The sequence below is a fragment of the Bos taurus genome, chromosome 10, assembly GCF_002263795.3.
Source record: "Bos taurus isolate L1 Dominette 01449 registration number 42190680 breed Hereford chromosome 10, ARS-UCD2.0, whole genome shotgun sequence".
Lineage (NCBI taxonomy): Eukaryota > Metazoa > Chordata > Mammalia > Artiodactyla > Bovidae > Bos > Bos taurus.
Window position 1 is genome coordinate 6,652,863 of NC_037337.1, and position 24,861 is coordinate 6,677,723.

General features: G+C 39.3%; 1 protein-coding gene across 3 annotated transcripts in view; it reads right to left on the minus strand.

Annotated features, from left to right (window-relative positions):
- Positions 1 to 24,328, minus strand: part of ANKRD31 (ankyrin repeat domain 31) — a 136,162-nt gene extending 111,834 nt beyond the window's left edge. For all 3 annotated transcript variants that reach the window (XR_001501099.3, XM_059890754.1, XM_002690414.6), the window contains exons 1-7: positions 24,246 to 24,328; positions 23,992 to 24,140; positions 16,181 to 16,239; positions 14,298 to 14,333; positions 14,003 to 14,112; positions 5,410 to 5,450; positions 1,704 to 1,780 (exon numbers count right to left, since the gene is read on the minus strand). Coding sequence is in view for 2 of the 3 variants with exons in the window: in XM_059890754.1 (XP_059746737.1) it covers positions 1,704 to 1,780; positions 5,410 to 5,450; positions 14,003 to 14,112; positions 14,298 to 14,333; positions 16,181 to 16,239; positions 23,992 to 24,095 (427 nt within the window). In the remaining variant the exon portion in view is untranslated. The remainder of the gene's footprint in view (positions 1 to 1,703; positions 1,781 to 5,409; positions 5,451 to 14,002; positions 14,113 to 14,297; positions 14,334 to 16,180; positions 16,240 to 23,991; positions 24,141 to 24,245) is intronic.
- Positions 24,329 to 24,861: the final 533 nt, after the last annotated feature.

Consider the following 24,861-nt stretch of genomic DNA (forward strand, 5'->3'; position numbering starts at 1 on the left):
GAAATGATTTCCTCAGACATGCATGAGATATATCAAACACTTTATAAATGTTATACAAATTTATTAAAAGTATCATGTTAGCAATAAAGTTGTGAAATTCTTCCATTCCTTAAGAAATATTTCACATGAAGCAAGGTAAAATGATAATTATTTGGGATTAGTCGAATTAAAAACCGACCCCTCAGGCTTCCCTGGTGGCTCAGTGATAAAGACTCTGCCTGCCCAAGCAGGAGATACGGGTTTGATCCCTGGTTCGGGAAGAGCCCATGTGCAGTGGAGCAACTAAGCCCCTGTGCCACAACTACTGAGCCCGTATGCCACAGCTACTGAAGCCTGCAAGCCCTGGAGAACACGTTCCTCAATAAAAGAGAAGCCACTGCAATGAGAAGCCCAAGTACCCAAGTACCAAGTACCAGATAGCCCCCAAGCAACCACAAAAAGCCCACGTACAGCACCAAAGACCTAGGGCAGCCAGAAACAGAAATACGTAAAATTATAAAAACAACAAAAAAACAAAAACCTCTCTACTCTGGCTGAGTCCTTCTAAGTATCTGCAACTACATGAGGAAAAATTGTATCTGCTTTCTCAGTGTCATCATCTTCTCCATTATATGTAATAGAATTTAAATGAATGAATGTGGTTAAGCATAAAAGGAACATTCATGTAAGGGCCAAAAGGAATCAGGAAATGTTCTAAATGTACATGTATTAAAAATCTTTACTTCTTAAAGTCATAAAAATTTTTTACACATTTTGCTATAGTTTATATATATGTATAGAGAGAGAGACTACATTGCTAACATTTTTTGAGTACATGAACTCATGGTTTTTTTCACAAACTTATTTCTATAAACCAAAAGCATTGTTCGTTTTTTTCCTCAACTAATTTGCCACAGGTTGGACAGTGGGAGCACAACTGATCTTTATCCTTTAGCATTGCCCCCAGACACCCTTGAAAACATTTTTGTTTTCCACCAATGGTAAGACGGTTCAGATCCATCCTATCTTCAAGCTCCAGATCAGCTATCCTTTTAGGATCCCTGGTTTACTTGGCATTTGTACACCCATAGCATCCATACGCCTGTCACTCAGCAGGCTCAATACATATTTGTTAAAATAATGAATAAATAATATTACAGACCAAACTCCAGGCACTAGGAATACCTAGTTGAGAGTTGGTGCTGGGCTTAAGTGGTAATTCTATTGTTATAGTGGCAACAAAACAGGAGAGGGCAGAACTTTTAAAGCTTAACTTTTCAATTTCAACTATCATGTCCTTGTACCTTTTCTTATAATACAAGGTTTTAATGACCACTAAGAATATTTTCTACACTGTCATACAACATACTTAGGAGACACTTCAAAGAGAAAGACAGCCATCCTCTAATACAGCTGAAATCAAGCCAATGGTCTGCTATGAACAGAGAAAACAAACACTGTTTTTAAATTTGAGCCCCTGAGTTGCAAGTAAAAGAGCAGACATATGGAGGAGCAAGTATTGACTGCACCTGAGCTGCTTCTCACATGAGCAGCTTCAAGCAGCAGGATCCAAGGTCAACAGCAACACTGATTTCATATGTAAAAGTGTATGGCAGCAATTACAATAGACCAGCCTATTTGTAAATAAATCCATACCTAACTAAGGCTTCTATTTTTAGGCAAAGACAACTTCATTTTATATGACTCTACCCATAAAAGCATACCTAGACTACTTCGGTGGTTCAGTGAAAGTTCAGCCTGGGGAAATGATACTGTGAACACTGGATGACTTTTTCTAAACCTCAGGAAAAAAAAAAAAAAGTCAATCAATTAATAAATAAATACAAAATTTTAAGTAGAAAAAAACTACTATTTCTCATTCAGATAAATTTAAATTTCTTTTTAATTTAAAGGAATTTCAAATAGGCTTTGTCTTTGCTCCATCATTCTAGTTACTTTTACAATTACTACCAATTTATTAACATGTAAATTTCAAATGGCTTCAAAACTGGAGAGAGCCAGAATATTAAGGAATGAACTTCAGGAGTGTAAACAAGCTAAAGTACACTTAGACCTGAAAGTAACTTTGGAGATAACTGTCTACCAAATACAGGGGTGGGGTGAGAGAGAAAAATTTGTCCTAATTCATGTAGCATGGCTATTTAAATCCTCAAATACACTTAAAGTTTGTCATTATAGTTTAAGATGTAAGTGAAAGTCAGTAATGAGAAAATTCTCAGACATTATTCACCTTAGTAGTATTTCACAGCAAGGGGAAAAGAGTAGGAAATGCTGAAGGGAAGAGATTACAAGCAAAATAAAGGTCATGCTTAATCTACAATTTTGATCACCTACCCTGGGATAATTAAAAGCTGATTGAAGAAAAGCAATCAGTAAACTATTTTTTTCTCAATCTAATTTACTATACAAATGCAATCAAGATATCTTCCTTAAAAAAAAAAAAAAAAAACCCTGCTCGTTCCAGTTGTTTTAAGTTTTCATGCACCAGGCATAGCTACTTGAATCCTAAGCAAGAATAATAAATTGAACATTCTCTCCTGCCTAAAAAATAGAAGCAATCAATATAAGCCATCTTGAAAATGAAACTGCTCATACAGAATAATTTCCATGAGGCAAACAGAAAAAATGCCAATTTTTTTCCTAAAATATGATTATGAGTACAAGCTGATCTAAAATAAAACAAAATCATAGTCTGAATCAGCAACAGGATTTTTTTTCCCTTAATTATAAAAGAGAATTTTGAAATTAGAGCAAACTTTCACCTAAGTTATTAAAAAACTTATTTATATTAGGCATAGTTATTTAGATAAGACTGCAAACAACAGTGACTAGTGTAACAATGGTAAATAGTCCACTCTGTGGCCTTTTGACACACTGTTTTTATTGCATCATTGGCTAATTAGATGATATTTAAAATTCTCTGACGATTTCTCTGTGGTTTCATGCTTGATTTCTTTCTGAATATTTGTAAAAGAACAGTTCTGTATGTTTTCCTTGCTGTTGGAGTTCTCTGACAGTGTGTCTGCTTTCATCATTGGTTTTGATTTCCTGTCTCATCCTGTAGTCTGCTTAGTCGTAGTCAATCCAGACACCCCCCCCCAGCCCCCGAGGCTGCAGTTTACCCATCCATCTTCCCCTCCCCCGTCCCCCCACTTGCTCTGGTCATAGCAGTGCTGTGGTCCACAGCGTGTGTCCCCTTAGTCGGGTTTGTGCTTTGTCTTCATGTCTCATTAAATGGTGTTTTTCCCCCATAGCAGTAAGTTGAATTGGTGTATCACTATGCAGTTACAGGAGAAGGCAATGGCAACCCACTCCAGTACTCTTGCCTGGAAAATCCCATGGACGGGGGAACCTGGTAGGCTGCAGTCCATGAGGTCGCACAGCGTCGGACACGACTGAAGCGACTTAGCAGCAGCAGCAGCAAACAACATACACATCCAATAAGAGAAAAATGATTATATGAATTATAGTATAATAAGTTATACAATGAAAAAATGAGGTCATTAATGCATTTTTAAAAAAATATTAAAGATGTGAAATAGTAATTATGGTAAACTACTACTTAAAAATTTAAAAACAAGAGGAATTCCCTGGTTGCCCAGTGGTCAGGAATCCAGGCTTCCACTACAGGGGGCAGGGGCTCGGTATCTGGTCTGAGAACTGAGACTCCGCAAGCTACATGGTGAGGCCAAAGAAAGAAAGAAAAAAAAACAAACAGGAAACAAAACTATCCGCAGATGAATCTCAACTTGGTTGAAAATACAAACAAAACAAAAATATACAGAAAGCCTGAAATAAAATGTTCCAAAATGTTAACAATGGTTCTCTCCAGGCAGTGAGATTATAAATGTTGTATTAGTCTTTTCTTTTTCCAATTCTGAAGATGAACTTATATTGCTGATATATTCAGTAAAAGGGTGATTCTCAAACTTTCGGCCCTTGGACGCCTTTATAATCTTAAAAATTAGTGATGAACTCAAGGAGTTTTTATTTATGTGGCTTATATTTACTTGTATTTACATGTTAAAAACTAAGATGGAGAAAAAAATGTTAATCGTTAACTTAAAAATAACTAATAATCTAATAAATTAATATATTTTATTAAAATTATTGTATTTTCCAAAATGAAAAATAGTGTGAAAGTTTCACATTTTTAAAAATCTCTTTAATATTCAGCTTAATGGAAGACAGCTGCCATCTGAACTGCTACAACACATTCAATCTTTTGCCATGTATTTTTTTATTTGAAGTATATTACAAACGTCTGGCCTCACACAGACATGGAGTTAGCACTTTAGTAGCCTTTTTGGATAATTGTGCGTATTCTTTTTAGATGACATACCAAGACTCCAGAAGCAATCATCTCCTTAAAGGTTACTGGAAATGTGAAAACTGAAACAAAACCAGTCAACTTTTGTATTGGTCTGTCTTGCCCTTTGACCGGATCTTTCACTTGTCTGTGGATGCTGTTGTGATACCATGCATTGGTCTTTAAGAAAATACTCATGTGTTAAGTTATGCAGATCTTCCCTATATTGATACATTTTATTACAAAAATTTCAAAAAGGTCACCTTCATAAATATTTCCACCAATCTTCCCAGAAAGTTCAAGAAAATATCTGCCATTTACTTGCATAAATAACCAGTTTGTCATTCTTTCAAGTTAAAAAAAGTAAACCATGTTTTTTGGTTTTTTTTTTTACAAATCTTGTAACTCAATCAAGTGCTCTTAACTATCACACTTTAAACAGAAGTATAAAAAGATATATATTCAAGGTAGAAATTTAATAAAACTAACAACTTTTCTGCTTCATCAAATGCACTAAGTAAAACTGACCTTTTTTTTTTTTTTAAACTGTAAGTACACGGCCGGGAAAAACAGGACTATTAGTACTATTTGGTGCCCCTGCCCTGATTCCTACTAAGGCTCCATCATTTTATCCACCATTTGCTTTAGCACTATAAGTGCAAATGTCAATACCATGACATAAGCAAATAATGTGTTGGCATTATTATGAAAATAGTTTTGACCTCACAGACCCTCTGGAAAGCCTCAGGGACTCCCGGGGGTCCACAGGCCATGCTTGGTTTTTTCAAAAAAATTTAAAGGACAAGGTCTCTTTAAATATAACAGTTCTATGAAGTCTAATTTCAATAAGCTCTACAAATTCTTCCTTCATGCTATGCTACAAATCTGCTTTTTAAATAATCTTAAGTCAGAGAGAATCAACCCTATTCAATTTTGCTCATGAAATAAAACTTACCTAGAATGTTCGTAAAATAACATATTTATGCTGCTACAGGGACAATTACTCAAGAACATACAATAACCCTAAAATTCTTAAGAAAAAGACTTATTTTAAAATGATTTTTAAAAATCTACAATAATCCAAAAATCATTATACTTACTGTAACAAAGCTCCATTTTGTTCCATTTCATCCTGAGGTTGCTAGAAAGAAAAAACGTTTATTTTCAACTGAGGAATGCGAAGCTAATGCAACAACTAAAAAACTTAACATTTAATATAATTCTTATGTCATTATTTGTTAGATTCTTTTTTATTGTGGCAAAATATACATAAGATTTACCATTTTGACCATTTAAAAAGGTACAGTCCTTTGACATTATGTACAGCCCCACTGATGCATAATCATCACCTCCATTTCAAGAACTTTTTGATCTTCCCTAACTGAAACTCCATATCTAAATAATTTTCCATTTACCCTTCTCCCAATCCCTGGCATCCATGCTTCTACTTTCTGTCTCTATGAATGTGACTAAGTGCCTCATATGAAAGGAATCATGTAATACTTGTCCTCTGTGACTGGCTCATAATAAGTAATATTATTAGTACTCAAGGTTTATCTATGTATCAGCAACTATCAGTATTTTGTTCCTTTCTCAGGCTGAATATTCCATTGTTCGTATGTACCACATTTTATTTATCTACTCATCTATCAATGGACACTTGGGTTGCTTCCATGTTTTGGCTACTGTGAACAGTGCTTCTGTGAGTGTAGGTGGACAAACATATTTTCATGTCCCTGCTTTCACTTATTTTGGGTATATACCCAGAAGAGGAGTTTTTAAGTCATATGGTAATTCCATGTTTAATTTTTTGAGGAATGACCATACCATATTTCACAGCTGCTGCACCATTCTACATTTCCCACCAGCAGTGGGCAAGAATTTCAATTTTTCCACATTCTCATCAGTATTTGTTATTTTATTTTGCTAATAGCCATCCTAATACATGAGAGATGGAATCTCGTCATGGTTTTGATGTACATTTCCCTAATGGTTCAAGATATTTAATATCTTCTCATGTGTTTATAAGCCATTTGTACATCTCTTTCTCTCTCTCCTTCTCTTTTTAAGCTGCACTACACAGCTTGTGGAACCTTAGTTCCCGGACCAAGGGTAGAATCCAAGCCCAGCGATGAAAGCCCCAAGTTGTAACCACTGGACCACCAGGAAATTCTCTATATCTTCTTTACTGAAATGTCTATTTATGTCCATTGCCCATTTTTTAGTCAGGTAGTTAGTTGCTGCTATGAGTTTCCATATATTTTGTGCATCAATCTCTAATCAGATTTATGATTTACATATATCAACATGTTCTCCCTTTCTTCAAGTTACTTTTTCACTCGGTTCACAGTGCCATTTGGGTTTCCCTGGTGGCTCAGAGGTTCAAGCATCTGCCTGGAATGCGGGAGACCCGGGTTCGATCCCTAGGTCAGGAAGATCCCCTGAAGAAGGAAATGGCAACCCACTCCAGTAGTCTTACCTAGAGAATCCCATGGAGGGAGGAGCCTGGTGGGCTACAGTCCATGGGGTTGCAAAGAGTCGGACATGACTGAGCGACTTCACTTTCACACGTTCTCCCTTTCTTTAAGTTACTTTTTCACTCTGTTCACAGTGCCATTTGATGCAGATAGGTTTTAAATTTTCATGAAGTCTAGCTTACCTATTTTTTATTTGTTTGCTTATGCTTTCATGTGCATGAAATCACTGCCAAAGAGAATGTCATGATACTTTCTCCCTGTATTTTCTTCTAAGAGTTTTACGGGTTTGGCCCTTATGTTTAGTTTTTGTCTTAATTTCTTTTCACAAAAGAATTTGTGGAACTTAGGTCAAGAGAAAGGGAGTGTTCCTTCTTTTTAATTCCTAGTTTTCTCCTTTTCTTAGTTCATTAATCCATAATGGTTCTGATGAGACATTCTTGTCAGGTTCTGAGTTCTATATTTCTCCTGAGGGCCAAAAATCATACAATCTCTGTGTCACAGTGTTAAATGCTTAATGGCTTCTACTCAATCCTCAGGTCATGCCCAAAAAGCTGAAGTTGTTGTGTCCCTTTCAAAAAAGCTAAAATGCTCTGATAAAATGCTTACATTTTAAGATTTCACAACACACTGGCTTTCATCACTTTAAAAGAAATCCTTACCTTAAATATCTTATTAGAATCAAAGAAAATCTTTAGAAAAAGATCTCTCTTTGGGGGCCTTCTACGTTTGTTTCTATGATCAATAATAAAGCTTTCTGAAAATAAAACCATTAGTCTGAACTTCCAAACTATTTTTGATCACTGACAGTCATAATAACAAGAAAACACAAAGTAATGTGAGAACTTCAATGTTCTCCAATTAGTCAAAGTGAAAGTCGCTCAGTCGTGTCCGACTCTTTGCGACCCCATAGATCATACAGTCCATGGAATTCTCCAGGCCAGAATACTGGCGTAGGTGGCCTTTCCCTGCTCCAGGGGATCTTCCCAACCCAGGGATCAAACCGGGGTCTCCTGCATTGCAGGTGGATTCTTTACCAGCTGAGCTACCAGGGAAACCCTCTCTAATTCACTGTTCACTGTTATTTATTGATAGTGCATCTTTACACTGCTCAAGGTTACTACATTGGTTCCACACATATATACTTCCTAAGACTTTACAAAAAGCTCAGAGACACACAGCGAAGAAGGAATTTTAAGAAGTAAACTTAGAAAGTCCCAAGGATTAATTAAACAATTCACTTCAGTCGCTCAGTCATGTCCAGCTCTTTGTGACCCCGTGGACTGCAGCACGCCAGGCTTCCTTGTCCATCACAAAATCCCAGAGTTTACTCAAACTCATGTCCATTGAGTTGGTGATACCATCAAACCATCTCATCCTCTGTCGGCCCCCTTCTCCTTCTGCCTTCAATCTTTCCTAGCACCAGGGTCTAATTAAACAGGGTATACTTATATACTTGGCTTCCTAAGTGGCTCACTGGTAAAGAAACCACCTACCAATGCAGGAGACGCAGGTTTGATCCCTGGTTTGGGAAGATTCCCTGCCATTCCTTAAATGGCAACTCATTTCAGTATTCTTGACTAAAGAATCCCATGCACAGAGGAGCCTGGTGGGCTACAGTCTATGGGGTCACAAAGAGTTGGACAAGACTGAGCAGGCACATGTGCACACACACACACACACACATTATTTATATATTCACTAGGTAATTTCTGAGTCTTCACAAAGCAATTCATTCAAGCATCTATAACACCCACTTATCTTACTAGAGGACCAGTGAATTTTCCTGTTGAGGGCTAATTATTCCTTTGCTCCTACCCACATAAGGAAAATGCAAAAGATAAGAGAGCAAGTAAGAAGGAAGTTTGCTCCTGACTGCTGATTTTTTCCCTCTTCCACAGGCAGAAATACTCCTCAAGAGATAATGCCTCAGAATATAATGGGTGCTGGAGCTGTTCATTTGTTGATTATCAAAATACAAGGATACACTCAATGCATTCTTTCTTAAGCAGTACAAATTGCTATCTGTGCTGTTGATACATGTGACATCTTCCCCCTGCCCCTTCCAGGTAATTCAAGTGCAGACATTAAAAAAAAAAAAACCTATTGGGGGTAGGGTGTGAGAGGTGAAAGAAGGTTTAATTTGTATTAACTAAGAGTACTTGAAAAAGGAACAAGTCTGCTTATAAATCCTTAACCAAAACACAATATTCTACTATCTGAGATCTTCTTCAACTGAATAATGGATTGCTGGGAGAGAAATGGGAGCCTGGCCGACCAGGTCAGCCAGATCAACCCTGGCTCTCCATAAGGCATGAGATGTCTATCCTCAAACTATCCTCACATTCCACAGAACGGAATACACATTCCTGCAGTGCTTCAGTGATCTTGATGAATTATTGATAACGTGTACTTAAAATACCTTTCTCTCACACTGAGGTAGTGAGATTTGGTTATCTATACAGATTTTTTTTATTATTTTAAAATACCTGCATGATTGTCTTTTAGACTGTTTAATCTGGATATATAGTACCATCTTTACATTGCTTCTGAGTTATAAAATGATAAAACGGTCATTTTAAACTGCACTAAGTGTGCATGCTAAGTCACTTCAGTTGTATCAGACTCTTTGCGACCCTATGGATTATAGCCCTCCAGGCTCCCCTGTCCATGGGATTCTCCAGGCAAGAATACTGGAGTGGGTTGCCATGCCCTCCTCCAGGGGATCTTCGCAACCCAGGGATCAGACCCACATCTCTAATATCTCCTGCACAGGCAGGTTCTTTACCACTAGCGCCACCTGAGAAGCCCTAAACCCCACTGCTGCTGCTGCTGCTGCTAAGTCACTTCAGTCGTGTCCGACTCTGTGCGACCCCATAGATGGCAGCCCTCCAGGCTCCTCTGTCCCTGGGATTCTCCAGGCAAGAACACTGGAGTGGGTTGCCATTTCCTGCTCCAATTCATGAAAGTGAAAAGTGAAAGTGAAAAGTGAAAGTGAAAAGTGAAAGTGAAGTCGCTCAGTCGTGTCCGACTCTTCAAGACCCCATGGACTGTAGCCTACCAGGCCCCTCCGTCTGAGTAGTATCTAAATACAACTTAAACACAAAGTAATTTAAACACTGAATGAGAATTGTCTTTACTCTGGCTGAGTTAGGAGCCAAGGCCCTGGTTTCATCCTATTTCTTTCCAAAATAATCCTAAGCAATGGCAACTCTGGGCAGAGACAGCAATTCTAGGACCCTAAGAATTAAAGAAGGTCAGGATGGGTTAGAGTCAGGAAAAAGATACCAAAGACACTAATAATCAGCATAGTAGAGTCAAGGAATTCCCTAAGTTTTGCTCACTCACACTGAATTTGACTGGTCCAGCTATTCATGCCTCAAGAGAGGTAGCTAGTAAGAGAGAATGCTACCTTCTCCTGGGGCTTAAAAAGACCCTGCAGGATGCAACCTACTATATACAGAATAGATAAACAACAAAGTCTTACCATACAGCACAGGGAACTATATTCAATATCCTGTGATAAACCATGAATATGAAAGAGAAAAAATATATGTGTATATATGTATAACTGAATCACTTTGTTGTACAGAAGAAATTAACAACATTGTAAATCACTACACTTCAATAACAATTTTTAAAAGCCCTTACAGTACATATTAATATACACATAATCTCTGTAACCTCTGGCTTTACCAACAATGATCCTTCTTCCATTACACAACAAGCCTGTCAAACAAGCCTGTGGTTGTTCATTTCTCTTTAAAGGTTCTCTCTAACGTTCGTTTTAACTGATTTCACCTTTACATATGGATAAGGCTGGAAAGTGGAAACTGCATAATGGAAAGGAAAAGTGAAATTCAACCTGATTCAGAACTCTTAGACAGCATTTCAGAGAGCAGAAGATGGAAGAGGCAACCTGACAGTAATAATCACAGGACTAATCATTATTCCCTGTCAAATAAGCATCTTCCAGATGATTAAACAGAGAAGGCAATGGCACCCCACTCCAGTACTCTTGCCTGGAAAATCCCATGGACGGAGGAGCCTGGTGGGCTGCAGTCCATGGGGTCGCTAAGAGTTGGATACGACTGAGCGACTTCTCTTTCACTTTTCACTTTCATGCATTGGAGAAGGAAATGGCAACCCACTCCAGTGTTCTTGCCTGGAGAATCCCAGGGATGGGGGAGCCTGGTGGGCTGCCGTCTATGGGGTCGCACAGAGTCGAACACGACTGAAGTGACTTAGCATTAGATGATTAAAAGCTAATTATATTAATACTAAGATCAATGGTGCCTACTGTATTAGTCAGGGTTCTCCAGAGAAACAGAACTAACAGGATATGTATATACAGAGTAAGAGATGTGTCCTAAATGGCTCATGTAATTATGGAAACTGGCAAGTCCAGATCTGCAATGTGGGCTGTCAGGCTCAAGACCCAAGAAAGCTGACAGTAGACCCAAAGACCCAAAGGCTCTCTGCTGGAGAATTCTCTCTTGCTCAGGGAGGCTGGTCTTTTTCTTCTATACAGGCCTTCAACTGGATGGATAAAGCACACCCTCATCCATAATTGGCCCATTTGATTACGGAGAGCAATCTGATTTACCCAAATCCACTGACTTAAATGTTAATCTCATTCAAAAACATCCTCAAAGAAACTCCCAGAATGTCTCACTAACTATTTGGGTACCCAATGGCCCAGTCAACATGTAAAATTAACTATTATATCTTCTAATTTTGATAGTAATGTCTCCAATTATCTCTCCAGATATACTACTAAGCTAAACAAAATTTTAAAAATTTCTATGTAAAATTTAAAAACTGCTTGCCGTATCACCTATAAAGAACAAAACTGCTTGCCATATAGCACCTATAAAGAACTGCTTGCCTATAGCACCTGCAAGACCCAACAAAAATGATATTTTAAAACACTTCTTATGTTTTTAAAAATTAGCATGGTACTTGTCAAACCAAAGATTCTCATTATCATCTTCATAGTTTGCCCTTACTTAAAATGTTCCACCATTTTTTAAAAAAAAATCTTTATTGGAGTATAGTTTCTTTACTATATGTTTACTATAACTTTAATGCTGTGTTAGTCTCTGGTGTAAAGTAAAGTGAATCACTTATATGTATATATATATCCCCTCTTTTTTAGATTTGCTTTCCTTTTAGGTCACCACAGATCACTGAGTAGAATTCCCTGTGCTAGACAGTAGGTTCTCATTAGTTACCTATTTTATACATAGTGGTGTATATATGTCATTCCCAATCTCATCATTTCTAAAAGTGTTTTGAAGTTGAAATGTCAGTATTATATCTGAGTTTTAATGAAAATTTTGTTTAGAAATCTGTTTAGTAACTGAACTTTTTAGAATTTACTCAACATCAGATTTTGAAGCAATACATATTCAAGTTTCAAAACAATACATTATTTTTTTCTTTAAATTAACTTTGGGAAGTTATTTAAAGAGACCAGTGCCTTTCCTGGTCTATTTATTTGATAAAATCATTATCTCTCACATAGTTAAATTTCTAAAGGTTTATTTTCAAAGAATACAGTTAAAAACTGTGAAAGTAGCAGTATCTTATCAATTAAAAAAAACACTAATTAAAATTTGCTACAGATGTTTAACACTTTGATAACATGGCCTAACTTACTGTTAAAAGAAAAATGGGGGAGAAGCAGGGGAAAGTTAAAGGAGGTATCTATTTTACTACCAATGAAATTCTATGAAGGCAAAAAAAGAAGGACAAATACCAAATACTTCATTTAACCCTTCTTATCTTAAGAAGCCCATGGTCAGCAGATAGCTGATTTACAATCTGATGAAAGAATCTTTGAAAGATAGTCAGGCCTCTAAGGCAATTGTTTCAATCTAGCTGATCATTAGAAATTTCTTGGGAGGCTTTTGAAAAATGGAGAGTCCTAGGTTCTACTCAAATATGAGTCTGAGAGTCTATATTTTTAATTAGATTTGACTACCAAAAAGGTTTGGTAATCAAGCTTTCAAAATTACCATTCTGAGGTACAATCTAGAGCCAAGTACAATATTCACATAATAAACATTTCTGAGATAAAGAGAAAAAATTTAATTTTTATTTCCCATTTCACAGTTACTAAAGCTAAAGGGGAAAATTTTTTTCTTCTTAATTCAGAAGTTATAAAACTTATATTTAAACGAACTGTTAGAAACTAAATACAGGCATCTCCAGCTTTTAAAAAAATATTTGGTGTTGTATTTTTCTCTTTTGACTAGTTACACAAGTTATACACCTTCCTAGATACAATATCCGGAGAAGGCAATGGCACCCCACTCCAGTACTCTTGCCTGGAAAATCCCATGGACGGAGGAGCCTGGTAGGCTGCAGTCCATGGGATCGCCAGGAGTCAGACTCGACTGAGCGACTTCACTTTCTCTTTTCACTTTCATGCATTGGAGAAGGACATGGCAACCCACTCCAGTGTTCTTGCCTGGAGAATCCCAGGGACGGGGGAGCCTGGTGGGCTGCTGTCTATGGGGTCACACAGAGTTGGACACGACTGAAGCGACTTAGCAGCAGCAGCAGCAGATGCAATATCAAAGAAACCCTCACAGTCACTCTTTGAAACTTCTGTCAATTTCTGCTATTAAAATACATGTATTCTCTCTTCCATTCCTTAAATTCTGTAGTTATCTCTGGTTAGTTAATTTATTTATGGCAAGGTGCTAAATGAATCATCCCTTAATTTTCCCCATGGTGACTGCATTAAAAAGAAACAAGTGAAAATTTGTGTATATAATGTATGCCTGCACACATGTACTCTCTCTCTCTCACACACACACACGCGCGCGCACACACACACACACAGGACAATAGAGGGGGTCTTTCAGTGGCCTGTATCTCAAATTACACCACACAGATTAGTATCTTATTCACAAATTTAAGGTGACCTCTAACATACAATGGAGATGAAAACTGTTAATTATTATATCTTATTTTAGCCTATTTTAACTGTCTCAATCCCACATTTCTATGAGAAAGAGAAATAAATAAAAGAGCCTAAAACATTTGACTTTTACATAAGAAACAGAGTGACTGGCTAAGAAATGGGAAAAGAAAGAAAGAAAGAAAAGCAAAACAATAGCAAAAAGAATTAATCATGAGTAATTTTCCCTTATTTCAAATAGCATTACTAATTTTTAAAAAGCATGCATTTAATCAGTAAGCTACACACCTGTAAGACTGTATCCTCAATAAGAATAAGCATTGTTTGATTTATTCTCATTTGCTCCTGTGGGTCCTCTCTGAATCTGAATCTAACCTGAATCTCTGGAGAAGATGCACCTAAATGAAATACAATCACAGGTCATTTTCAATAGTGTTATTGCTCTGCTTTAACAATGACCCAAGGCTTCACTCACACACACACACACACACACACAAAACTGTAAATGGTTAATATTAAAGTATGCCTAACCCTGGCACTCTTCAAAAATGCAAATTAAAATAAACAGATACATTTTACTTACCAGTTTGGCAAAGGTTGCGTATGTCCTGTGTTGGATCTAGAGAGAAAAAGCCATCTTTTATAGGAGGCAATATATGTCAAAATCTGACATGTGTTCATCCTTTAAAATCAAATTAATTTTAGCTGCTTATTCTAAGGAAATAATCAGAAAAGTAGGCAAACATACTGAGAAGCATCAAACATTATCAAGTTATTATGTAAAGGTATATTCATATAATGGAATAAAGGCAGCAATTTAACAGGCTGGCGTAGATCAATATAACAAAGAAAAAATATATGTAGGACAATACTAATGATTAAAAAACGTATTTAGATTGGTACACAAATGTCTAGAAAACAACACAAATACTAAACACTGGCAATTGTTAGGTGCTAAATTAACAGAGAAAAGTAGGCGATGGGATCTTTCACTTTTTATATTATATAATATTACACTTTAAAATGTTATACTTTTAATAATTAGCAAAATAATTAAGGTCTATCCACCATTTGGAAAAGGGAAGGGAAGCAAAGGGAAAAAACTTTGTTGGAATATTCAAACAGAAATCCAACTTCTTCCTAGTGGCATTTTATACATCATAAGAATACACTTTGGAGACCAATGTTACACAATATCCCTTCCAATTACATGTAGGAAAAACTGTTCCAAGATCAAACTGTAATTTGCCATTGGGGTATCAGGTGCGATGATGTACAGCAAGGACTTTGTGAACTACAGTTGACCCTTGAATAACAGGGGGTCCACTTAAACAAGGATGTTTTTTAATGGATATACATTCAGCCCTCCACAACCGTGAGTTTGACATGCACAGATTCCACCAACCACACATGAAATCGTGTACTGTGTTTACAATTCACAGCTGGTGGAGTCTATGAATGTGCAGTACACAGATGTGGAGGGCTAACTATGGGACTTGGGGATTTGGGTGTATACAGAGGCTCCTGCAAACAGTCCCCCACGGATACCTAGGCACAAGTGCATACACACAAGAGTTCCATGATGGTTAGGATATTTTCCTTCTGTCCTACACCTATTTCCAGATATTCTCCAATAAAAAATGGCTCACAGGAAGAATCATAAAAGGAAATAACCCACTACTTGAATGGCTTTCTGCAAAATTAATCTTTCTGAACCGCAACAATCAGTGATAGATTTTTCTGGAAGTGTAAATATTGATCTAGAAGTGGACTCAAGGAAGTTTGGAGAATTTGTAAGTGAAAGGCTCTTTTTAAAAAATATATACCAAGGATACTTGTACTCAATTTTAGTCTGACAGAATCAGACTGATTATTAAAAAGTATTATTCACTTTGCAAATAGGAAAGTTCGAGAGTTAAGTGGGAGATCTCTGGGGGAGAACTGCTATCCCAGTGCTACTTCCACATTATCAGTAGCCCTCTTTAGGAGTCATAAACATCTTCTAGAAGTTACAAACCCCATTGCTATCCTTAAAACAACAGATCTTAAGATCTGTTACAGATGCCTGTAAGAAATTTATTCTGTGTAAAGTTAAAGAATAAGACTAAATATAAAAGAAGTTAATAGAATAATAATACTTGGAAAATTAAAGGGACTGCTGCTGCTGCTAAGTCACTTCAGTCGTGTCCGACTCTGTGTGACCCCATAGACGGCAGCCCACCAGGCTCCCCCGTCCCTGGGATTCTCCAGGCAAGAACACTGGAGTGGGTTGCCATTTCCTTCTCCAATGAATGAAAGTGAAAAGAGAAAGTGAAGTCACTCAGTCGTGTCTGACTCTTCATGACCCCATGGACTTCAGCCTACCAGGCTCCTCCGTCCATGGGATTTTCCAGGCAAGAGTACTGGAGTGGGGTGCCATTGCCTTCTCCGTAAAGGGACTACTTAGTGAAAAGAATTATTTCTCACCTTTACTGGGATGGAGACTGAACTCAGATCTAAGAGACGTGTCTTGATTAAAAAGCAACCTTTCAGAAACAAAAAAGAAGGTATAGATGTTACGATGTTTCTTAAAGACTAACAATTCAACTGTCATTTAAGTTTTTTTTCCAGTTTTACTGAGATGTAACTGACATATAATATTGTATAAGTTTAAGTTATACAGTGTGATGATACACAGCATGCATTGCAAAATGATTAAGTGAATAAACTTTTAACATAGTTCAATATAAACTACTCATAAAATTATAACTAAATTTGCTAAAATTCCTAGTTATACCACTGTTAATATTCTATATCAATGCATTTTTTCAGAAATATAGTCTTTAAAACTTATCCACGATGACTCACACACCTACGGGTACCTTATTTTTGACAAAGGAGGCAGGAGCATACATTGGGGCCGACAGCCTCTTCACTAAGTGGTGCCGGGAAAACTGGCAGCTATGTGTGAAGGAGTGAAGTCAAGCACTTCCTAACGCCACGTGCTCGGTCGCTCAGTCGTGTCTGACTCTGTGAGCCCCTGGTGTGCAGCCCGCCAGGCTCCTCTGTCCATGGGATTCTCCAGGCAAGAATACTGCAGTGGGTTGCCATTTCTTCCTCCAGGGGATCTTCCCAACCCAGGGATTGAACCCAGGTCTTCCACACTGCAGGCGGATTCTTTACCATCTGAGCCACCATGCATGCCCTCCTAATGCCACACAAAGATAAACTCAAAATGAATTAAAGACCTAAATGTAAGACCAGAAACTATAAAACTCTTAGAGGAAAATATAGGCAGAACACTTGATGACATAAATCAAAGCAAGATTCTCTATGACCCACCTCCTAGAGTAATGGAAATAAAAGCAAAAATAAATAAGTGGGACCTAATGAAACTTAAAAAAACTTTTGCACAGCAAAGGAAACTACAAACAAGGTGAAAAGACAACCCTCAGAATGGGAGAAAATAATAGCAAAGGAAACAACTGACAAAGAATTAATTTCCAAAATACACAAGCAGCTCATACAACTCAATACCAGAAAAACTAAAAGCCCAATCAAAAACTGGGAAAAAGACCTAAACAGACATTTCTCCAAAGAAGACATACAGATGACTAACAAAACACATGAAAAGAGGCTCAACATTGCTCATTATTAGAGAAATGTAAATCAAAACAAGATACCATTTCACACCAGTCAGAATGGCCATCATCAAAATTCTACAAACAATAAATGCTGGAGAGGGTGTGGAGAAAAGGGAACCATCTTGCCAGTCGGAATGTAAATTGATACAGCCACTATGGAAGACAGTATGGAGATTCCTTAAAAAAAAAACTAGTAATAAAACCACTATATGACCCAGCAATCCCACTCCTAGGCATATACCCTGAGGAAACCAAAACTGAAAAAGACACATGTATCCCATTGTTCATTGAAGCACTATTTACAATAGCTAAAACATGGAAGCAACCTAGATGCCCATCAACAGATGAGTGGATAAAGCAGCTGTGGTACATATCTACAATGGAATATTACTGAGCCATAAAAAGGAGTGCATTTGAGTCAGCTTCTAATGAGGCTATTATACACAGTGAAATAAATAAGAAAGAGAAATATAAATATCGTATACTAATGCATATATATGGAATCTAGAAAGATGGTACTGATGAATTTATTTGCAGGGCAGCAATGGAGAAATAGACATAGAGAACAGATGGACATGGGGGATGTGAGGAGGGAGAGAGTGAGATGTACGGAGAGAGTAACATGGAAACTTACGTTACCATATGTAAAATAGACACCCAACCAGAATTTGCTGTTTGACTCAGGGAACTCAAACAGGGGCTCTGTGACAGTCTAGACAGGTGGGATGGGGAGGGAGATGGGAGGAAGCTTTGGGAGGGAGGGGACATGGGTGTACCTATGGCTGATTCTTGTTGATGTTTGACAGAAAACAACAAAATTTTGGAAAGCAATTAAAAAATAAATTAAAAAACTTTTCCAAGATGAAAATTAAGACTTATTCATGTGCTCATGTTCTTTTTAAATAAATACTCTGCTATTTTTGGATATTTTGGAGTAAGGGGCAAACATCAATATAGTTTTTGAACAGAAATGAAATGAGGAGATGATGTGAAGGAACCAGTGCTGGTGGGTTTTTTCATTCACCTTTCTCTACATCACAGAGAATTTAAGATCCCAGGGTTAAATTCAAGTGTATATTTTCAGAACATAAATAACAGAAATTTAAGTTTTGGATTCACATCTTACTATGTTCTAGGCAGCACCAAGGTAAAGAGAAAAGATAGTCCTTGTTCTCAAGAAGCTTCAGATCTGGTGAGTGATAAAAACAGCAGATATATCATGGCGAGTATGCTACTAAGCAGAGCATTCTAAGTATGCTACTATATATCATTCTCAGTATGCTACTAAGAATTTCCTCTGTTTAAAAAATCTTTAAAGAATGAAAAAAAAATGGGCAAAGGATTTGAATAGACACTTCTCCAAAGCAGATAGATATACAAATCAGTTCAGTTCAGTCACTCAGTCACGTGTGATTCTTTGCAACCCCACGGACTGCAGCACACCAGGCTTCCCTGTCCATCGCCAACTCCCGGAGCTTGCTCAAACTCATGTCCATCGGGTCAGTGATACCATCCAACCATCTCATCCTCTGTCGTCCCCTTCTCCTCCTGCCTTCAATCTTTCCCAGCATTAGGGTCTTTTCCAATGAGTCAGCCCTTTGCAACAGGTGGCCAGAGTATTGGAGCTGCAGCTTCAGTATTAGTCCTTCCAACAAGCGTTCAGGACTGATTTCCTTTAAGATTGACTTGTTTGATCTCCTGGCAGTCCAGGGGACTCGAGAGTCTTCTCCAAAAACACAGTTTAAAAGTATTAATTCTTCGGCACTCAGCTTTCTTTATGGTCTTTATTTACGGTCCAACTCTCACATCCACACATGACTACTGGAAAAACCATAACTTTGACTAGACAGCACTTTGTTGACAATGTGTCTGCTTTTTAATATGCTCTCTAGGTCTGTCATAGTTTTTCTTCCAAGGAGCAAGTGTCTTTTAATTTCATGGCTGCAGTCACCATCTGCAGTGATTCTGAAGCCCAAGAAAAGAAAGTCTATCACTGTTTCCATTGTTTCCCCATGTATTTGCCATGAAGTGATGGGACTCGATGCCATGATCTTAGTTTTCTGAATGTTGAGCTTTAAGCCAACTGTTTCACTCTCCTCTTTCACTTTCATCAAGAGGCTTTTTAGTTCCTCTTTACTTTCTGCCACAAGTGTGGTGTCATCTGCATATCTGAGGTTACTGATATTTCTCTTGGCAACATGAAAAATGCTCAACAATACTAAGCATTAGGGAAACCATAATGAGATACTACTTCACACCAACCAAAAACAAATAAACAAACAAAAAACAAAAATAACAAATGTGGCAAGTATATGGAGAAACTGGAACTCTTGTTCATTGCTAGTGGGAATGTAAATTGGTACAGCCACTATGGAAAACAGTATGGTGCGTCTTCAAAAAATTAGACACAGATTTACAGTTTGATCTATTAATTCCATTTCTGTGTATGTACACAAAACAACTGAAAGCAGAGACCTGAATTTGTACACTTATGTTCACAGAAACACTATTCACAACAGCTAAAAGGTGGAGATTGACAAGTGTCCACTGACAGATGAGTAGATAAACAATGTGGAACCTACATATAGTGGAATATTTTTCAGCCTTAAAAAAGAAAGAAATACTAATAAATGCTACATCATGGACAGACCTTAAAGACATCATATTAAGTGAAAAAAGTCAGACATAAAGGAACAAAAATGGTATCATTCCACTTACATGAGGTACAGAGAGTAATCAGATTCATAGAAACAGAAAGCAGAATGGTGGCTGCCAAGGGCTGATGGCAGGGAAGAATGGGGAGTTATACACAGAGTGTCAATTTGGGGAGATGAAAAAATTCTAGAGATAACTAGTAGTGATGGCTGCACAAGAATGTGAATGTATTTAATGTCACTGAATTACACACTTGAAAATGGCTAAAATGCTATTCTACATTATATATATATCTCACCACAATAAAAAAAAAAATGTTTTAAAATCTTCCCAGAATCCAAGAATGTAACAATGTACTAAGGCATAAATATATGATTTGGAACCCGGGTGGTTTTTTTTTACCCATTTTACTTTTTTATGGAAAATTACAAATAATCACAAATAAAAGACAATAGTACACTCACCATCTGAGTGCAATAATTATCAGTACCCAGCCATTATTGCTTCCTCTATAACCCTTGCCATCCTCTCCACCCAGTGTGAGTCTCTTACTAGATTATTTTTAAAGCAAATCCTGAACATCTTATTCCATTTCATCTGGAAATATTTCAGTATTCAATTCTAAAAGATAAGGACTCTTTTAACATAACCATAATAATCACACCTGTAAAAACAGCCAAAACTACATTTTTAAAAAAGCCAATAATTACTTAATGTTATTAAACGTTTTATAGTCTATAGTAAGCAACCTCTTTAATGGCTCTCAGTATTTATACCCTTGTATATGGTATTTATCCTTGAGTATGGACTGGATCCAGCAACTCTTCTCATAAACAAAACACAGCAAACAGGTTGGGATGTGGCCTCACTGGCTTCCATCTTCTCCTCTCATTCTCTCGCTGCTTCCCTCTTGTGGAAGCCAGCCTGCCAGGTTGCGGATGTCCTTTGCAGAAGCCTACATACCAGGAAACTAAGGGAGGCCCCCGTCAACAGAGAGGAGCCAAGGACTAAAGTCAACAGCCAAAGAAGGAGCTGAATCTCACAACCACCGTTCGGGTAGTGGCTCCTTCTCATGAAACCGTGAGATGAATGCAGCCTTCTGAGTCCTTGAGCCTGATGATTAGTCAAGCAACTCCTCAACTCCTGAACCACAGAAACTACACAGTATGTTTATTGCTTTAAGAAGTTAATACGTTTTGGAGTAAGCTGCTATACAGCAATGTAAACTAACAGACAGATTGCAGTCAGATTTCCCTGTCTCTTTTTTCAATGGTTTTGTTCATATCGGGATCCAAACAAGATACACACATTGCATTTGGTTGTATGTCTCTTAAGTCTCTTTTAAAATCTGCAAGTTATACCTTTCCCTGCCCCTTACAATTTATTTGTTGAAGAAACTGGGTTGGTTTTCCCATAGAGTTTCCCACATTTGGGATTTGAAGACTACATGTCATGTGTTCGTCTGTCCTGTATATTTCCTGTAAACCAGTTATTAGATCGAGAGGTTTGATCTGATTCAACTGAGGAGGCAATATGTGTACTTTCTACAGGAGATAACAAAGAATGTGTTGAGAAAGGCAGTCGTGCGCATATCACCTTTCACCCCTGCTAGGCCTTGGGTCTGGAACATTTTCCTCCTAAAAGACAGAGTCCTCCCAGCCTGTACTGGACTTACCACCTTGTATGGGAATACACTTCCCTGTCTAGCCTCAGGGTGTACTCCTCTGTTCTGTTGAAAAGTGTGTGCCAACCCCACTACTCTGTGTGTCCTCTGTGGGGAGAGGATGAAGTCCGTCGTCCGGTGGCACCAGAGAGGGGTGTGCAGGCCAATGACCCTGCATCAGCTGCAGAGAGTGGCTGCTGGCCATGGGGGACTGATGCCCACTACTGAAGCTAATCTTGCTCTATCTCTTCTCTCAGAGTTTACAGCTTTAAGAATAGTACTTGGCACCATTCTGTTTTAATCACTGGAGGAGTAATTATTTTGACATAGATCCTGACCCAAAATGTTTCTTACTTTAGCTATTTTAGTCCAATTATTCATTGTCTCATTGTATCTTGCTTTATATTTTTCCCTTCTGCAACTGTATCCTTTATAACAGGTATTTTTCATCTAGACAATTCATGAGGACAGTGCTAGTCTGTCTTAAAGGACAGAATGAACACTCATTTTATAGGGTATTTTATTCAATTAGCCTTTATATTCACTTATAATGTTCACAGAATATGATTTGACCTGAACATATACTTGCTGTTGCTGCTAAGTCGCTTCAGTCATGTCCGACTCTGTGCGACCCCATAGACGGCAGCCCACCAGGCTCCCCCGTCCCTGGGGTTCTCCAGGCAAGAACACTGGACTGGGTGGCCATTTCCTTCTCCAATGCATGAAAGTGAAAAGTGAAAGTGAAGTCGCTCAGTCGTGTCCAACTCTTAGCGACCTCATGGACTACAGCCCACCAGGCCCTCCGTCCATGGGATTTTCCAGACAAGAGTACTGGAGTGGGGTGCCATTAGAACTCCTGAATTGGAATCCACCTTTTAACAGGATTCTGAAGTGATTTAAAGAAATAAAAAACTTTTCATTGGAATTTACAAAGCCCCGATCCAGGGCATGCATGAGTGAATGAAAATCTGATTATGCTACTCCTCCACTTAAGATCTTAGAGACTCATACAAGCTCTAAGAAGCCTTACATGACCTTATCCTACCTTTCTCTCCAGGCTCATCTTTCACCACACCTATCACAACATTTAACACATCAGTAATACTTAACTGTTTGCACGTTCCAGCACACATAACACATTGCTATGTCCCACCACGACACCCTTACCCAGGCAGTTCCCTTGGCCTAAAAACCTCTTCACCTGACTTAACTCCTATCCATCTTCACGCCTCTACTCAGAAGCCAACTCTGTATAGCAGATGGGAATCCACCTGTCAGTGCAGGGGACATGGGTTTGATCCCTGGTCTGAGAAGATTTCACATGCCGAGGGGCAGCTAGCCCCCTGCCACAACTACTGAGCCGGCACCGGTGTGCCGACACCCTACGCTCAACAAGAGAAGCCACCACGATGAGGAAGCCCGTGCACCCCAACAAAGAGTAGCTCCCCAATGACTGCAACTGGAGAAAGCATATGCGCAGCAACTCAAAGGAACCAAACATAAATAAATAAATTACAGAAGACAACCCCCCTCTGAGCTCCTAAACCAGCCTGCACCTACCTCCAACCCTGAACTTCCCACACAATATTGAAACGATCTGTTTATGGCTTTCCTGGCCTGCAGGTTTCTCAAAGGCAGTGGCCTCTTCTCTTTTATCTTCTCCCCGTGTCCAGCACAGAGAACTAGCTATGTTTTGATGAAAGAACTACCATCTTCTCTTGATTCTTATAAAGCTATCCGTCTCCAGTTTGGCAGTAACCAGTTCCCCCATCACACGATCGTTTCTGGAAAGTATAGGAACTGCCCCTTACACGTTAGTTAGGAGTCGCTTGAAGCGTAACGCATGAAGGGTTTAGACCCAATACTTTTGTACCTGTGCAAAAAAGCCCCAGGCTAAGAAAGCGGACTTTTTTAAAATGCCGTAATGTTGGCTCAGAGGTTCAAGAGTCTGCCTCCAATGCAGGAGATCCGGGTTCGATCCCTGGGTTGGGAAGATCCCCTGGAGAAGGAAATGGTAACCCACTCCAGTATTCTTGCCTGGAGAATCCCATGGACAGAGGTGCCTGGTAGGCTACAGTCCACGGGGTCGCAAAGAGTCGGACACGACTGAGCGACTTTACTTTCTTTCCTTCCAATGCCACTTAACTATAAAGCTCATTCGGTCCTAGGTGAGGGGGTATGGGGAGGGTTTGGGGGTCTTTATCTACAAAGTTCTTAGCTCAGGCCTGGGCGCCCACAGGCCCTACTCCCGCCTGCACGCAGTCTGGCTGGGAACACCTCCCCCTCAAATCTCGGAGGGCTACCCGCCGCCAAGGCCCCGGCCCAAGGGCGGTCACCTTCTCCAGGGCAGCGCCTCTTCCTCGGGGTCGCTCTCCGTCACGGACCCCTCTACCACCGTTTCATCGCTGTCCCAGTCTGCGGCCTGGGAGCCTTCTTCCATCTCCACGTCGCACTCGGAGTCTTTCTTATCCTCCTTCTCCAACTCCTCCATTTCCGCAAAACAAAAAAAATGTTTTTTAATTAAAAAAAGTAAAAATCACAAAACAAAAAGTGCTCTGAGGGCCAGGAGAAATTATGAATTAATAAGCACCTTCTTGGCGGGAGACCGGCCTGTTCCGCGAGTGCAGCGCCTCAGGCCGCGAGTGCGTCGTGAGGGAAGCGGGCCAGCGCCGCGGTATGATCGCACGCGGCCGGCAGGGGGAGCCTCACGTGGCCGACAGGCGCAGCCGCGCGCCGCCTGCAGGGGGAGCCGGGCGCCGCACGTCAGCACGCCGCACGACGCCGCCGCCCCGCCTCGCCTCGCCTCGCCCCGCCCCGGCCCCGCTTCGCCCGGGTCGTGGCCGGAAGGAGCCGAGCGACTTCCAGAGGGCCCAGGGATTCTCGGCGATCCAGGGCGTGGCTTGCTACCGCACCCACTTTCCGCACTTCTGCTTTGAGGCCCAGCGGTCCTCAAAGGGACCGGAGGTGCGGCCGCGGGGATCAGACAGGAAGCGTTGCCGCAGACAGACCGCAGGCCGAGCCCGCCTAACGCTTCCGGCAGAGAGGGAGAGCTGGGTCAGGTCCCCCTGCAGCGCCATCTCCAGGCTTGTGAGACGCAGACCCCGGAAGGAACTGTCGCCTCCGACTGACTTCTCTGAAGCCAGAATGTAATCTTAGCCCCGAAGAGTGCTTTTGAGTCCTCCAACTGCTGCCTTTTCCACATCCCC